We start from the raw sequence: 16777 nt of genomic DNA, 5'->3' as shown, positions 1-16777 counted from the left end.
ACTGCGAGAAGTTGATTAAATGTTTTAATGTTTATAAATAATAAATTTAAAAAAATGTTTCTTGGGCATTGAAAAGTAAATAAAATGATAAAATGCGCTGTGGAAAAATAAAAAAGTAGCATAAAAAGGTCAGAAAAAGGAATTAGGGGAAGAGTGGGGCTATGAAAGATGAAGGTCACAAAAAGGGGAAAAAAAAGGTGCTGTAAAATTACCTTCAAGGAAACGTCTAACACATTGGTTTCTTAGAAAAGGTGCGCACCTAAAAATCCTAACCCTGGTAATAACGATGATGGTGATGACAACGTTAATAATCATGATAATGATAATAACGGTGATGATGTCATTGATGAAGACGAAGACAATGGTTAAAGTACCGATAATGATGACGAATGTAGCGACAACGGCGATGATGTCATTGGTGGAAACGAAGACAATGATCACGATAAAGTGATCTTGCTGTTAGCGACGACAATCGAGATGACGATAATGATGATGTCATTGTTGACGATCACTAGAATGATGATTATGGTTGCGACGACGTCAATGAAGACGAGATGTCATTGATGAAGACGAAGACAATGACAACAGTTACGATTACCATAATGATCATGGCAATGACAGTAGATATGACGACAGCGACGATAATGAAGATATGATGACGACGAAGTCATTGTGAAGACGAAGACAGTGATCACGATGACGATCATGATAATGTCAATAACGATGATGACAAATCATTGGGGAATACAAAGACAATGATCACGGTCGAAGTGCAGTAAACTGTCTCTGGAAGTCTTGGTTTCGACGTACCGTAAACTTGAGTGAGTGAGCTAGAAGAACTAGCCAAGGCGAACGAACTGTGAACTGAGAACTGACAGTTTTGCTTTGTAAATAGTGCTTTGTGAACATTAGTTGAGATTAGGGGTACATTATTGTTCTTCTCAATAATTCACATGAATTGTCATTGTTCTGTGGAGTGCAATAACGACTACCGTGTTGCTGTGTTGAGTGGAATACCTGTTGTTGACGGGTGTGTGGTTGTTGTTGAAATAAAAACCATATTATTGTTGAAAACAAAAGTTACAATATATTATCCCTTTTTAAAATTTATAATGCCTTCTTCAAAGATTGTTGTGCCTTTTTTTACGATTTTATTGCCTTTATTCTCTGCCTATTTTAACTGTTATAAATGCCTAAACACCTGGGCTCTAATCATGATGATGACGATGACGATATAATGGCTGTGATGACGATATCATTAATGAAGACGAAGACAATGATCACAGTGACGTTCACGATGATGATGTCTTTGGTGAAGACGAAGACAGTGATCACGAAGACGATGTTCATGACGATGGTGATGATGACAATAAAAATGACGTAATTAATGAATACGAAAGCAATGATGACGGTGACGATAGCAAAGATGATGATTATGATGATGAAGAGAACGATAACGGAAATGGGAATAATTGGAAACTATGTAACTGTAGATGGAGTGACTTACTTCTGTCACCTGGATGAAGTAACACTTTATTTACATGCAGCCTACTTGAAAGGTGCAGTGCCGCTGGACAGGGAGTGGAGACGGGGCCGCGCGCGAGACACGTGGCTGCTGGTAGGGGCTGCCATCGCTGCCGTGTCCTTGTTGCTGCTCCTCATTGTCCTCATCGCTCTTGGCCTCAGCAAGAGGAAGCGCAGCAAGAGGCGAGTTCTGGCTGGAGGACGTCAGCCCAACGGCCAGCAGCAGTTCGAGGAAGGAGGAGGCACTGCCAATCTCGCCTATCAGGATGACGTCGATGCTAAGGTATGTCAATTATTAATGTTAGGCCTAACTGTCTATCAAACAATACATCATCTTGCTACTGGATCCGAACCTGACGGAAGGTGACGAATTTTTAATGAAAGATAGAAATTCTTACATTAACTTCCATAATATGAAGGGAAGTAAGGCCGAGGGGCCTATCTTTTTGTATGTACCGTTCCTAACTAAGAAGGGTTCATGAAAAATTTACCGGCTGGCTGTTCTCACCTCCCTGCTTTGCCATTAAATATGTCTTTGTAGAACAGCGTCTTATAAGGCCACCGAGGCCGCTGACAGACTTAGTAGGAAATAAAGTACAAAATAATTATGATGGGCACAATAAGCTTACAATCTGTGATGCATTCATATATAGTGGATGGTCCTTCAAAATGAAAAAAAGTAGTAACATTATTGCCTAAAAACTCATATTATTGCAATAGTTTCTCCTAGAAGAGAAATAAGACCGATCAGACCGATGATCTGCCCTAGATTCACAGCATGTAAATCAATCTTATTTCTAAACCAGAAAGCTTAAACCTTTACCTAATACTCCCTTGCCCATGTTTCTTAATTCATATGTAGATGTCTCTGCAGGCTGATTATCAAATCAGGGAATTACAAAACCGATTCCTATCATTATTTCCAATGTTCTAAAGGCCTCTACAATATGGCTAGAACTGACGGAAAAATTACGAAATTGATTTACGGTATTTAGGATGACCAACCTCTGGTCACAAAAATACGGAAGACTTGGTTAAGACAAATTTTAGCGAATTTTTTTGAGGTGTGAAACCAGGATTCATTGGTGAAAATAGTTTATGTTAAATGATATAAAATTATATACCGTATTTAATTAGAATACAAATATGAGTTAGATAACAATATTGAGTACAATATAAAAAATATGTATGTTTCTTAGTTTTAACTTATTTATATTTGCCAACAGAAGAAGATTTAATTTCTTTATCTTCCTATGCAAGCTAAAACATGTACTCAGTTACACCAAAGTTTATAGGATCACTGGGACAGAATTATTGTATTGATTGGTAGTACTTGCTAAACTATCGATATTATTGTCAGTTTATTATATATAAATATATTTAGCGGCTATTATTATTATTATTATTATTATTATTATTATTATTATTATTATTATTAGGTTATACCAAAAAATAGCTTAAATACGAAAGTTCTCAGAAAATACGCGAGAGTTGGTCGAGTTGTTCTAACCCATTAATCTTATATCGGTCGCATTATCCTTCGCTATTTCAAGTATTTTCAACCAACTCAAAATAGTAACAATAGGCAGGTAAGATAGCTCTTAATGTCGCTTTTAAACTACAGAGGCTATTCGGAAACAAGGGGCAGAAAGACTGGCGAATAGGAGATGGCAGGGCATATAAGCAGTCGGAAAAAACCTGTTCCACAGCTGCTTTGTTGAATATGCTGATAGTTCTCTGTTATTTGAACTGACGGCATATTATTTAGTCTTAGCCTACAGTGTATTTTAATATCCAATCTTGACCATTCTCCTACTTTTAATGCAGATCCCTTTTGAGTTGTTCTCTTCATCTTCCTACTCTTTTTGTCTTATTCCTTTTTTCCTCTTTCTATCTTCTTTTCCCTTTTCTTCTTTTCCTCCTACTTCTTATTTTTTTTGTTTTAGTATTTCTTCTTTCTCCTATTTTCTTCTTTTTTTCTTTCCCTTTCTTCTCTTCTTGCTCTGTTTATTCTTTCATCTAGTCATCATCCTCTTTTTTCCCCTTTTACATCCTATTTCTCTCCTTTTCTCTATCCCTTTTCTTCTCTTCATTTTAATTTTTTCTTATGTTTTGTTCTCCTCTTCTCTTCTTTCTATTCCCCTCTTTTTTATCTTCTTCCTCTTTTCTCCATTTGTTTTTCTTTTCCTTACTTCTAGTTCATTTGCATTTCTTCTTTCTCTTTTGTGTAGGCCTTTTCCTCTTCTATGTTATGTCATTATCTTCTATTACGAGCTATAGCAATTGATTGTTAGAAATTACTTTATAATTTCCAGTTAATGTTACGTTTATGTTGGTGATATTATCTGAGTCGTTTGACTAGATCTTGATTATGTTTATGTTGGGGAAATTAGAAAACTTCCTTCTCTACTGGTACTTCAAATCCAGTAATTTAACTTAGTTTGTATTTTTAATTAATTATCCCAATCAACTCAATCCCACTACAGATTTCATTTGTACCTTTGTTTCCTCAGGGCCAGAGTAAGTCTGGATCAACAGTCTGGGTGGGTGGCTCCAAGACTTCTCCCAGCTTCTTGCCTGTAGGTCCCGCAACCACAGTCACATTCAAGGACGACATTGAAGAGAGTCAGAAACGCAAGGGGTCGAGCACGAGCCTCAGCAGTGGTGAGTCATCAGGGACATCTTTGGTCCGGCGAAGAGCAGCCAATGGAAGGAAAGGTGCCAAGACTAAGATCCGACAGATCGACAGTCGGCAGCGAGAAAGTGACAGGGACGAGGAAGTGAGCATTGTCCAGGATTATCCTAAACCCCAGCCACGCAAGAGACAGCACATCTCTACCAGACCACTAAAAGTCATGGTAAGGTTGCATGCAGCTGCTTTCTTAGTCTTCACTGTTTTTTATTAAATTGTATTTGAAAGCAGGGCAACTGCATTAAATTTCTGAAACACAAAGTTGTATTGTCTTTTGTTTTGCAAAACAAAAGTGTGTTTCTGTTATTCTAACTGGAGACAATGATCGAAGGTCTGTTTTAATAAGTGTGAAGGGAGGAGGATATGAGTTAACTTTGTACGCGTACTTGTACCGAAATACCCCTGTTGACGTCATCCCTAGACAAAGCACAATACAGAAGATAAAAATTTTCTTGATTATACAGCGATTTTAATTTTATTGCTTTGATATAGCTTCATTTTAAGTTTATATTATAAAAGAACTTGGTAGTCTCAAAAGATTTATTTTAAGTTTATTTCTCAAGTGGAAAGCTTAGGACGTATCTCAGAGTTCAAATCTATGGGCCTACTACACACTAGAGACCAGCAACTACGTAGATGACTAGTAAACTACACACTAGAAGCTTTGTACATGTAGACTTTATAGACTATTTTTCTTAAAACTATGACATCACGGTGCAGCACTGAAGTAAGAAAGCAGTGTCCTAATACTCCTAATGCAGTTTCATTACGAGTTATGTGGAAAAGATAAGGGCTTAAAATATTATAATAGTTAAAAAAATATGAAGAAGGTACTGGAGTACCAATGTCAATGCTGAAGGTTAACATATTGTTCTATATTTTACTTGCAAAGCATCTTCAGATTTCATAACTCCAATTGCTGATGAGGCATCCATGTTTGTTTAGTGTACAAGTCATCAATCAAGTAAGCATTTTCGTTTACTAGCTACTACAGACTTGATTGCTATGCACTATGTAGCTTTGGATCATGATTTCTGATGCCACATCCGGCTGTTTAGTCAACTAAGTATCTGCTTCACTTCAGCTGTAAATGTAGCTGTAGAACTCTAGGTTCAAAGGCCTCATTTTAAGGTTAATTTATCGAAATCTTCACCTGTAAAAATTTATTCTGGAACAACAAGGTTTATTAATTTGTTTAGTAGGTTATTTTACGACGCTTTCTCAACATCTTAGGTTATTTAGCATCTGAATGAGATGGTGATAATGTCGGTGAAATGAATCCGAGGTCCAGCACTGATAGTTACCCAGCTTTTGCTCATATTGGGTTGAGAGAAAACCTCGGAAAAACCTTAACCAGGTAACTTATCCCAACTGGAAATCGAATCCGGGCCACCTGGTTTCGCGGCCAGATGCGCTAACCGTTACTCCACAGATGTGGACAACAAGGCTTAGCTTGACATAGTTTATTGTAAGTTTATTTATTGGATGAGGATGATTATTTCGTTTTTAGGTTAGGAAGTTTAAACTGAAAATTCTAATTTTAATTAATTTATTGAGTGAAGACACTTTGCTTCTAATACATCATTCTAAAGCTGTAAATATTAGCCTAAAATGCCACAGATTGCATGCTGCCCAGATTTAGCCTACAATGCAACAGCGTGCATATTTTAGCAAACAATTTTGGGGAAATTACAGTAGTGTCTGAATTCTAATTGAGAGCATTTGACTTGCTTCCTGCAGTTGCTTTATTAAAATTTATACATATTATGCTTTGCAGCACTCATCACACGGAACACAGACTGCCGTGCTGAGTTCAGAGAATGGCAGGAGGAAGGCACAAGAGGCAGAAGAGGCAGACAGCAATGATGAGCTGCCCGTCTGCGACTCACCACCTGCGAGACGCAGAGTTGGCGCAACCATCAGTCCAAACTCTTTCCTTTCAATGCCTTCGATAAAAGCATTCCCACGGTAACGAACTTAGCTATTTGTGTTCCTACGAAAATATGATACTTAGATGTGTTAACAATATGATACTGTAAGCAGATGTGTTCATACATCTATACATTTAAGCGTGAATGTAGGAATTCGAAAATTTACGAGTAAAGCATCACGTTTTAAGCCACTATATATTGTAAGACTTTTCCTATTCATACCTGTACTAAGCACATCCCATCAGAAACAAAATGTAAATTTTCTATATATTTGTCTTTGTAAAAACTGTGCTTTTGAGCCACTTCTTTACAGCCTTGCAAGGAAGTCATTATCTAAAATTTAATTTCACCACGACTGCAACCTTTGAGTTTATCAAAAAAGATCCTATCATCATCATCATCATCATCATCATCATCATCATCATCATCATCATCATCATCATCATCCTCATCATCATCATTTCTTGGTCATGTAGCCTTTTACGAAGTTTGGTCAGAAAGTAATGCTTCCTATTTTTCCCCCTTGAATAAGTTGGTAATGTGAAAATCTATTAATTTGAGAAAAATTCGTTCCGGCACCGGGAATTGAACCCGGGACCTCTCAGCTCTGTGCGCTGAGCGCTCTTTCCAACTGAGCTATGCCGGGACACGATCTCTCCTCATTGTATCGTCAATGACCTACTATCTGCATTTTAGACATACTGTATAATTATATGCAGGAGCGCATATTTAAATGACTTTATGGCCATATTTAACAACAGTTAATAAATACTGTTAACATTGATATACACATATATTCATATATGAGGTTTCGCCATCCTCACTGAATAATCAAGACTACTATTTTATGTTAGTAGTCAACATGTAAATGTGAAACATTTTAATTTCGCGCTTCCTCAAACCTTCTTCTACAGTCCACTGTAGCAACAGCTTTCTTCCTGTTCTGTGAATGATATTTGTCACTGAATGGTTGTACTGTTGTACAAATACAGCACGCTGCACTATGAACTTAATTCAGATTATGATAATGGTGATAATATGTGAATAATTTATGACGAAATTAGTCTGAGATCCAATGCCAGTAATTACACACACGCAATCACGCACATAAACACATACGAGGGAAGAATCACTGAGCCAATTTTGCTGCAAATCAGCTCTTTTGTTTGAGTGCTAGAAGGCAGTGTAGTACAGTACCATACAGACACTACAGTACTGTACAAAAAAGGAATCGGCCTGGGTAGCGCAGTTGGTATAGTGCTGACCTTCTGTACTCGAGGTTGCGGTTCGACCCTAGCTCAGGTCGATGGCATTTGAGTGTGCTTAAATGCGACTGGCTCATGTCAGTAGATTTACTGACGTGTAAAAGAACTCCTGTGGGACAAAATTCCGGCACATCAGCGACGCTGATATAACCTCGGCAGTTGCAAGCGTCGTTAAATAAACCATAATTTAAATTTAAATTTAAACAACAAAGGAAAGGGCAGTACAGAATATTTGGAATAGGATTGCAATTGTTTCCATTTTTAATAAACTTTTCAAGTAAAATTTACTAGGTTGAATTACTGTTAGGAAGAATCGATTCACACTTTCCTTACAGTAATCAGAAGACTGAAACAAATATTTCGTATGAGTTGAAAAAAATTCTCTCCAGCACTGGGACTCGAACTCGAGTTTTCAGCTCTACGTGCTGATCCTTTATCCACTAAGCCACACCAGATTCCAGTTCCGATGCCGGATTGAATCCTCTCAGTTTAAGTTCCACCTCTTAGTTTCCCTTTAGTGGCCAACCCTCATGCACTGTGTCACAGATGTGTGACAGTTGCACAATGTCCAACACACTATGTGCAAAGGTGCACTCATTACGAGTGAATAAGTGGCCGGGATGCAACGGAATGAACGCCGTCTTAAATCACAAAGTGATTATTTACACATATCATATTATTGTGGTGTGGCTTAGTGAATAAGCATCAGCACGTAGAGCTGAAAATCAGGGTTCGAGTCCCGATGCTGGAGAGAATTTTTCTCTGTTCCACCCATCCTTCATCATATGGTAATGCAGAATTCCTGCACGGAAATATCATATGTACTTCGGTAAATCACAATAATAAAATATTTCATATGTTTGATGACAGAGGTGCCAACATACCAGAGCCACTGGCTAGAGTACTGGAGCCCATGAGTGTGAGACACTTGGATTCTGAGGGAGGAGGAATCATCGTGGAGCCAGTGCGACGCTTGGCAAGGCACGGCAGTATGGAAGGAGAGGATCCTGGAGTGATTGGTCCCCTTGTATGGGACCTGCATTGTCACAGGGTCCAGTGCCAGCAGCAACATCAAGGTGTTCATACAATGTCAGTTTGTTCAAATTTAGCTTTAACTACCGTGTGTAGTAGTTGACTTGCTTAGTTTATATGGATGCTATAACTACCAGAGCAAATATGCTGCCCATTGCCGTCATAGCCCATTTAGGCCATGAATAAACTTCTCGAATGCCTATTATGCTAACACTAGGCCTTTACTTTTTACTTTTTAACTTTGCTCTGGAATATGCAATTAGCAAAGTCCAGGATAACAGAGAGGATTTGGAATTGAATGGGTTACGTGAATATGTTAGGAGAAAATTCACATACTATTAGGGAAAACACGGGAATTTTACTTGAAGCATGTAAAGAGATAGGTTTGGAGGTAGATCCCGAAAAAATGAAGTACCGGTATATGATTGTCCCGTGACCAGAACATAGTACGAAATGGAAATATAAAAACTGGAAATTTATTGTTTGAAGAACTGGATAAATTAAAATATTTTGGAGCAACAATAGCAAATATAAATGACACTGGGGAGGAAATTAAACGCAGAATAAATATAGGAAATGCCTGTTGTTATTCGGTTGAGAAGATTTTGTCATCCAGTCTACTCTCAAAAAAAAGCTGAAAGTTAGAATTCATAGATATATTACCGGTTGTTCTTTATGGTTGTGAAACTTGGACTCTCACTTTGAGAGAAACAGAGGTTAAGGGTGTTTGAGAGTATAAGGGGCTAAGAGGGATGAAGTTACAGGAGAATGGGGAAAGTTACACAACACAGAACTGCACACATTGTATTCTTCACCCGACATATGTAAGATATGCATAAAGGATACAATATCTTTATAAACAGAAATATTTCTCATATTATTCATGTCAGCATGTGTCGTTCATTAAATTTCATATTGGTGTACTGGCAGTGGAATCCTCAGGCATCTTACGTACCTATGTAATCACATACATACATACATGATATTATGTTTATACTCTTGAATTGAATATGTTTTACGCTATTTTATAACTTGACAATTTTATATATGTAAATTTTTAAACCATATGATTTAACTGTCAACCAACTTATTATATTTTGTGATTGTCTAATATCATTCATTTGTATTTATATACGTACTTCCACCCATGTCTCTTCCTAATTACCTGTATTTCATCAATGTATTCATAAAGATCATGAAGGTCATTAGATCTGAAGATGGCTCTAAGTAGCAGAAAACGTTCATCATGCATCATTAATACTACTATGTAGTTCAAATAAAATTCTGTTTAAGATAAGCTTTTGACAGCTATTGTGTAATTTATATATCTGCACATATTATATCTTCACCTGACATAATTAGGAACATTAAATCCAGACGTTTGAGATGGGCAAGACATGTAGCACTTATGGGCAAACCCAGAAATGTTCATAGAGTGTTAATTGGGAAGCCGAAGGGAAAAAGGCCTTTGGGGAGGCTGAGACGTAGATGGAAGGATAATATTGAAATGGATTTACGGGAGGTGGGATATGATGATAGAGACTGTATTAATCTTGCTCAAGATAGGGTCCGATGGCGGGCTTATATGAGGGCTGCAATGAGCCTCTGGGTTCTCTAAAAGCCATAAGTAAGTAAGTCTCTTATTCTATTTATTCTGTTGATGCATTCTTCTCACTTCATGTTCTGGTGTTGCCATGTACTATGCTCCATACTTAAGTTTTGTATTATTTGTTAATTCGTTTATAATCTCATTTCTTTTTTGGTTCTGTTTATGCTTCATCATTTCTGTTGCTATCCCTTATCTATGCACTTGCTCTTGGACAGTGCAAGTTTTACAATAAAATGTCCAGTTTTACATGTAAATACTCAGTATCCATACTGTTATTGTGTGTTTCTAGGTTACTTAGATGATACCAACACAGTAGAAGATCTTGTTCTCGAAGCAGTGCAAGAAGACATACCTCACCCAGATAATACAAGTGGTAATGTTGGTCGCATGAGACGACGATTCCATGAGTTACTTGATGACGCATTTAGCTTGTTTGGAAGTCGAAGTGGAAGTCCAGGAGCAGAAGAAGACAGCAGTAGTCCCCCCACGTTACATAGAGTCCATTCAGCAATTGTAAGGTACGCCTCTACTCCGACTCTCTCTATACATTGCTTACAAGTAGAGCTCTCCAGTTCGCTTGTATGTTTTCAGAATTAAACATATACGGACACATAGTACGCATTGGTAGAGTCTATTGATATACCTTTTAGCTGCTAATGGTCATGGGAAATGGAGGTACAAATTCGAAGTGTGAACTTCAAAGATATCAATATATGAGGGGTTCACAACCAGAGTGGACCAAGTCCACCAGTGATCAGTTTGTGGATTAATACAATCTCGGATGAAGAAAACTTAGATTTATTCATTGTCATAACAAACAAACTCCATAACTCACTGGTTACTCCACAGAGGGCAGCATTTCTTATGGAAGGTGAAGGTTGCTGAGCGTGAGCCAGGAACTTTAAGACTCGATATCTCAGAACTATTCCAGATGGACTTGGTCCACTCTGGTTGTGAACCCCTCATATGAACGTATTTGCTGATTCATCAGTCTTAATGAACAAAAATGCGGCAGTGGGTAAAGTGCAAGTCACCAGCATTCTTAAAGTGATCAAAATATAACTTTTCAGTGCACCATGAGTACCTGATATAGAAAGAACCTCCACAAATATCGCAAAAGTTAACTCCTGGTAGTATGTAAAAAGGGTACTGCTTCAGCATTCAAACCATTCGATGGGATCATTAATGTATCCTGATTTATAAAATGTATATCGAATCATGTCTTTGAATCGCGGTGACTGAAATCGATTGTAAAAAAAAATGAATGCAAAGTGACAATGGTATTTCTTTCATTAAGTTTTGAATGAAAATGGTTGTCCTTGATTGCATAATCCGACATAGTCCTCCAGTATATTTTGTATTGTCTGAAAAAGAATACGTCCAACTGTTGAATCGTATCAATAGTTCCTTTTGGAATTTGCCAAACTTCTACTGACTTTCCAGCCGGAACTGTTGTTGTTTGTACTTTTCATGTACTAATGCATCAACATCTGGTAAAATGGGATTACAACAGCTGCGGGAATACTACCTTAATTGCTATTGGCCAAATGCAGGTAGCAGGAATTTACTTATGGTGAATAGCTGGACATTGTTTAACAATGAACAAATGCAAACAACAATGGCTACGGCTGGGAAGTCAGTGGAAGTCCGACAAATTCCAAAAGGAGCTCCTGGTATGATTCAACTGTTGGACGTATTATTTTTCGGACAATACAAAATATATTGGAGGACTATATAGCATTATGCAAGCAAGGACGACCATTTTCATTCAAAACTTCATGACAGAGATACCATTGTCACTCTGCATTCCTTTCTCTACGATCAATTTCAGTCACCGCTATTCAAAGACATGATTCGATATGCATTTTATAAATCAAGATACATTATTGATCCCATTGAATGGTTTGAAGTGCGAACCAGTACGCTTTTCACATACCAAGAGTTAACTTTTGCGACATTTGTGGAGGTTCTTTCTACATCAGGTGCTCCTGGTGTACTGTGAAGTTCTATTTTGATCACTTTGTGAATGCTGGTGAGCTGGTGACTTGCACTTTGCCCACTGCCGCATTTTTGTCCATTAAAACTGATAAATCCGCAAATACGTTCATATATATTGATGTCTCTGAAGTTCACACTTCGAATTTGTACCTCCATTTCCCATGACTATTAGCAGCTAAAAGGCATATCAATAAACTCTACCAATGCATACTATGCATCAGTATATGTTTCATTCTGAAAATGTATAGGCGAACTGGAGAGGTCTACTTGTTAGTATCTGAAGTAATAATGTAGTACTAAGAAATAGTGATTAGGTATATTATTTTAATGTACCGAAGTACATATGATATTTCCATGCAGATATTCTGCGTCATCATACGATGAAAGAGTAATGGAACAGAGAAAAATTCTCTCCGGCGCCAGGATTTGAACCCGGGTTTTCAGCTCTATGTGCTGATGCTTTATCCACTAAGCCACACCGGATACCTACCCCGGCATCGGACAGAATCGTCTCAGTTTAAGTTCCAACTCTTGGGTTCCCTCTAGTGGCTGCCCTCTGCACTACATCATAGATGTCTATGAACGAAGGACTGAAGTCCACACATGTGCTGAGGTGCACTCGTTATGAGTGACTAGTTGGCCGGGATCCGACGGAATAAGCGCCGTCTTAAATCACGAAGTGATTTACGCATATCATATAGGAAAGATATGATGAATGAGTGTAATAATTTGTGAAGCTTTAGATTCTGTTATTGTATAAGCGTAGGTACCAGTACCACTTTCATAATGTGATCACACTTTCAATATAAAACATGAAATTCCCTGCCACTGTCACCATCAAAATCACTACATCCTTTTCCCACTCATTTATTTTTTATTTATTTATTTATTTATTTTTTTTTTTCTTTTTTCATGTTCCTCTTCTTATTTTTCTCCTCGCATTTCTATTTTATTCTCTGTCATCATCGTTACTGTCTTCTCCTCCTCTTCATTCTCTTACTCCTCTTTTCCTTCTTCTCATTTTCTGTTATCTTAATTTTTTCCATCATCTTTACAATCACTTTCCTTCTCCTCATTTTCTTATTGTTGTCCTCCTTCTCTCTTTCTCTCCGATATAGCTCCATGGCCCTTTAAGTTTAGTCTTGGCTTCCTTTAGGATTGATAAACACTGTTCATGAATGTCTTCTTTGCTATCACTAATATTATCGTCACCACAATTACTATAACCAACATAGTCCTTTGCTTCTCTTTATGTTCTTCTACTTCCTTACTTTCTTTTTTTTTGTGTGTTTGTTTTAAGCTTTGGAATAGATATACTGTACTGTCCTAACCAATATATTTAACCATGAAATAGTTGACAAGAATGCTTATTTGATAAAGCAAAATAATCTTATTATAAAACAGCTCACTCCTGAATCTCACCAAAGCTGTATATTGATTGAAACTCATTTTAGGATAAATACTAGTACCAGTACTGTGGCAGAAACAGAATAGCTACGATAATATGATAAACATGTTCCCTTGCAGGCCAGTAGGAGAACCGTTGCTGGGACCTTCTGATACAGCCCCCCGGCCAAGAACATCAGACCCCCGGCGTCCAGCCACTGCAGCAGCTGGAGTGGCACGGCCTAGAGGGGCTTGGGGTACCTGCAACCCATCTCCGCACTCTGGAAGATCTGGGACCCTGCCAAGACCACTTAGTGCTGGTCCTTTCCATCGCCCACAGTTACCCGGCCCAGTTGAGATCACTATTGACAGAACGCTTATGCTTTCGGACAGTCAACTTCCCCCCACGGACCCTGCCATACCACTCATAGCAGCTATCAAAGAAGAGCTCAGGAAATTCCAAGGGACAAATGTGCACCCTGCAATATCCTTGCCTGGTAGCACTTCGACGAAGCCTTGAGCTACCGCCATCTGTAGCAATATCAGCCTCCAACTGCCTTCTCATCAGGGATCCTAGAGACTTGAATCACTGTATCCTCCAGTTCTATTCTAAATACATATGGTGTCCATAAATATCATTTCAATTTTAAATCTAATTTTATAAAGCTCGTTCAAGGTACAGTTTAAAATTAAATCATAAAATATCAATTAAGTATTTTTTAATATGTTATTATAGTAGAACCAACTGCAAACTTGGTATGATAAACAGATTCACGTCATCAGTTCAATGAATTATCGTCACACTCAGTGCTGTCATGGTAATTTTTTTCTTGGCCATATGCCCCACACCTTGTTTTATCCCTTGAAACATTTGACTCTCCTCTCTCTATCTCTCCGACTGTCATTTAATGATTTTGTTAATATTAAAGAAGAAGTAAAGAAATTGTTTTGCTTTACATTTTAATTGTACAACAAATTTGATTCAAAGATTTAGCACCACCGTAGATGCACACTTGTTTCGATGAATCTTGGAGTGTGTATTTGCAGCACTTCTTGTTTTTCAACCATTATTTTATACAATTGTGGATTCCAGTGCTGCAGAGGTGGAAAATTTTTATTTATGAACATCAAACAAAATACATTAGGAACAGCAAGAGATGATCTAAGATCTGTACGTGCACAGATTTCTGCCTACAAAACTGAGGCACCCATATGACCATACAATTAATTAAAAAAACTGTAGGTTCTCATACGAATTATGGCCTCCATGACAGCACTGGTCACATCCAGAAAGTTCATTTTACAGTTGGCGTTTCATAAAACGTAATCTGTTAATATTTCAGATGCAGAGTAACATTTCAGGTCTGATTAATTTCCATCACGGTGCCCCAAAACACGTCTTTGATAAAGCATAGTCTTTCCAAAACACACTTTCCTATTAGGTTGAGAAAATAAGGCGATCCTTAAAGCTGTAGTATTAAGTCTAATACAAAAATATGAATTATATTGTTCGAAATACAAAATGCAAGCTTCTACTAAATAAATAATTTAATCGATTTCTTTAAAAGAAGAATAAAAAAAATCGTATTTCTAGTTAACAATAGCAATATTTTATTCCATTATTAAAACAGAATGATAATTAATTATTGTTTTATAAAAAATATTTTTGGGTCTCAAGAAAGAAACATAGAAGTAAATTAGAAACTGCTTATATATGAGATTGTTGAGATCTTTATTGGGTTTAACAACTTCTAATCACTAAACTGTGCACCAATATGCCTGGGTTAAATCCCAGATCTCTTCACAGTCCATAAATGAAGAGAAGGCATATGTCACTGTTGATAGTGATTCGTCCATCAGATGAGGAAGTTAAGCCTGGCCGTCCCCTTGACGCTATTCAACAGGAGTAGGCTACATGGTTTCCCCTTCTCCCTTCCTCACCATCATTGTCCTCACCCATTTCCTACACTATACTTACACGAACACTTACACATACACTCGCCCTAGTAAACGACATAATTCTTCACAGATACTACACATGCATAACGTAGCCGAAGTGGTATGCAACTTGAAAATGGGTTACAGTCCTGCCATCTATCCGCAGTATGCGGAACTCGAACCACGCAAGTGAAGTGGGTAGGCATTAGTCACACACACAATATTAGATAGAGAAAAAAACATAACTATTAGGGAGAAATTATGTATTAGCAACAATGTTGATGACATTTGCAATTATCAGTTACATTGGAGAGAGCACATCGACTGAATGGATCCAGATTGGCAGCACGAAAATCATTATTGGGTGTGGTCGCATTTCGTTCCAGTTCCTCCGAGCTGAAATCCGTAAGTAGTGGTCATTGACGGCAGTCGTAGCCCTTGAACAGCCTGTGCGAGGCAAGTCATCAACAGTTCCTGTCTCTCTGTCCGAAGAACATTGCTTTGGTCCACTCTGAGACATGTGACTTCCTGACACAATGTGACAATGCAGACACGATCAAACGTCACAATTGACCTTCTAGCCACAGCAGAACTGCAGACAACACGAGTACGAGTAGTGTAGCCTACTTTCTTCCTGATGTTATGACTATAACTCTTATAAGAGTGGATAGCGTGATTCTTGATTGAGTCTTCACTACATTTATATGTAGTTGGTATAGACTATTTCATCGAAATGTGAATTTAGCTGCCCTGGGCGTACAACAGAAAGATAGATCTACCATTACAACTCAAAAAAGGGTTATAGTTAAGTAGCAGTTTTAAAACGAACAGAATGTATTAGTCATTTTTTTAAAGAAATTCTGAAAGGAATTAGTTAGGTACTAGAGAAAGAAAAAGAAATTTCAAAATATAACTGCAAACAAGAACAAGAATAGCTGCTATAACATAACTTATTTTAAAATAAATTCACGTAAATAGTGCTGAAATTTATTTTCACTTTGAACTACATGCAATCTCTTTCAGATACAGAATAACCACGCTTAGTTGTTAATTTTTGCAGCTGCAGAGGTACTCGTATTATGTAACAGTCTCAAAATTTCCTCATTTAATGTGTTAGTTTCCGTTTAATGGAATTCAGAAAATAACATCTGCAATAACACTCCTATAGTAATACTACACGAACTAGAAGTTGTGAATAAAAGAGTCATGTACAAAAATTGTATATCATGGCATATACTCGTAATTTATTGTCAGTTTGACATTGTTTGAGTCAGTACAGTGTTCACATTGACTGGTAGTCATATCCTAAATAACAGTGTATTTAACTTCACTACACTGGAGATGGGTTGATATTATATTCACTTTAATTGTGGACGAGAAAAAGTATTCAGGTATGTTTGCC

The 16777-nt window shown here is 37.5% G+C and overlaps 1 protein-coding gene and 1 non-coding gene across 3 annotated transcripts in view; one reads left to right on the top strand and one right to left on the bottom strand.

Annotated features, from left to right (window-relative positions):
• Positions 1 to 14340, top strand: part of LOC138709323 (uncharacterized) — a 90882-nt gene extending 76542 nt beyond the window's left edge. Inside the window, exons 4-9 of one of the 2 annotated variants that reach the window (XM_069840012.1) lie at positions 1566 to 1807; positions 4038 to 4382; positions 5994 to 6184; positions 8283 to 8488; positions 10343 to 10571; positions 13579 to 14340. In XM_069840012.1, the coding sequence (XP_069696113.1) occupies positions 1566 to 1807; positions 4038 to 4382; positions 5994 to 6184; positions 8283 to 8488; positions 10343 to 10571; positions 13579 to 13957 (1592 nt within the window). In that variant the 3' untranslated portion in view covers positions 13958 to 14340. Of the gene's footprint in view, positions 1 to 1547; positions 1808 to 4037; positions 4383 to 5993; positions 6185 to 8282; positions 8489 to 10342; positions 10572 to 13578 lie in introns of both variants that reach the window. The other variant, XM_069840011.1, reaches the window with a different exon arrangement.
• Positions 6718 to 6794, bottom strand: TRNAC-ACA (transfer RNA cysteine (anticodon ACA)). Its single transcript has one exon. It is a non-coding gene; the product is annotated as a tRNA-Cys (tRNA).
• Positions 14341 to 16777: the final 2437 nt, after the last annotated feature.

The sequence above is a fragment of the Periplaneta americana genome, chromosome 11 (genome assembly GCF_040183065.1).
Source record: "Periplaneta americana isolate PAMFEO1 chromosome 11, P.americana_PAMFEO1_priV1, whole genome shotgun sequence".
Lineage (NCBI taxonomy): Eukaryota > Metazoa > Arthropoda > Insecta > Blattodea > Blattidae > Periplaneta > Periplaneta americana.
Note: the sequence above shows the minus strand (reverse complement) of the source record. Positions and strands in the feature narration are given on the sequence as shown.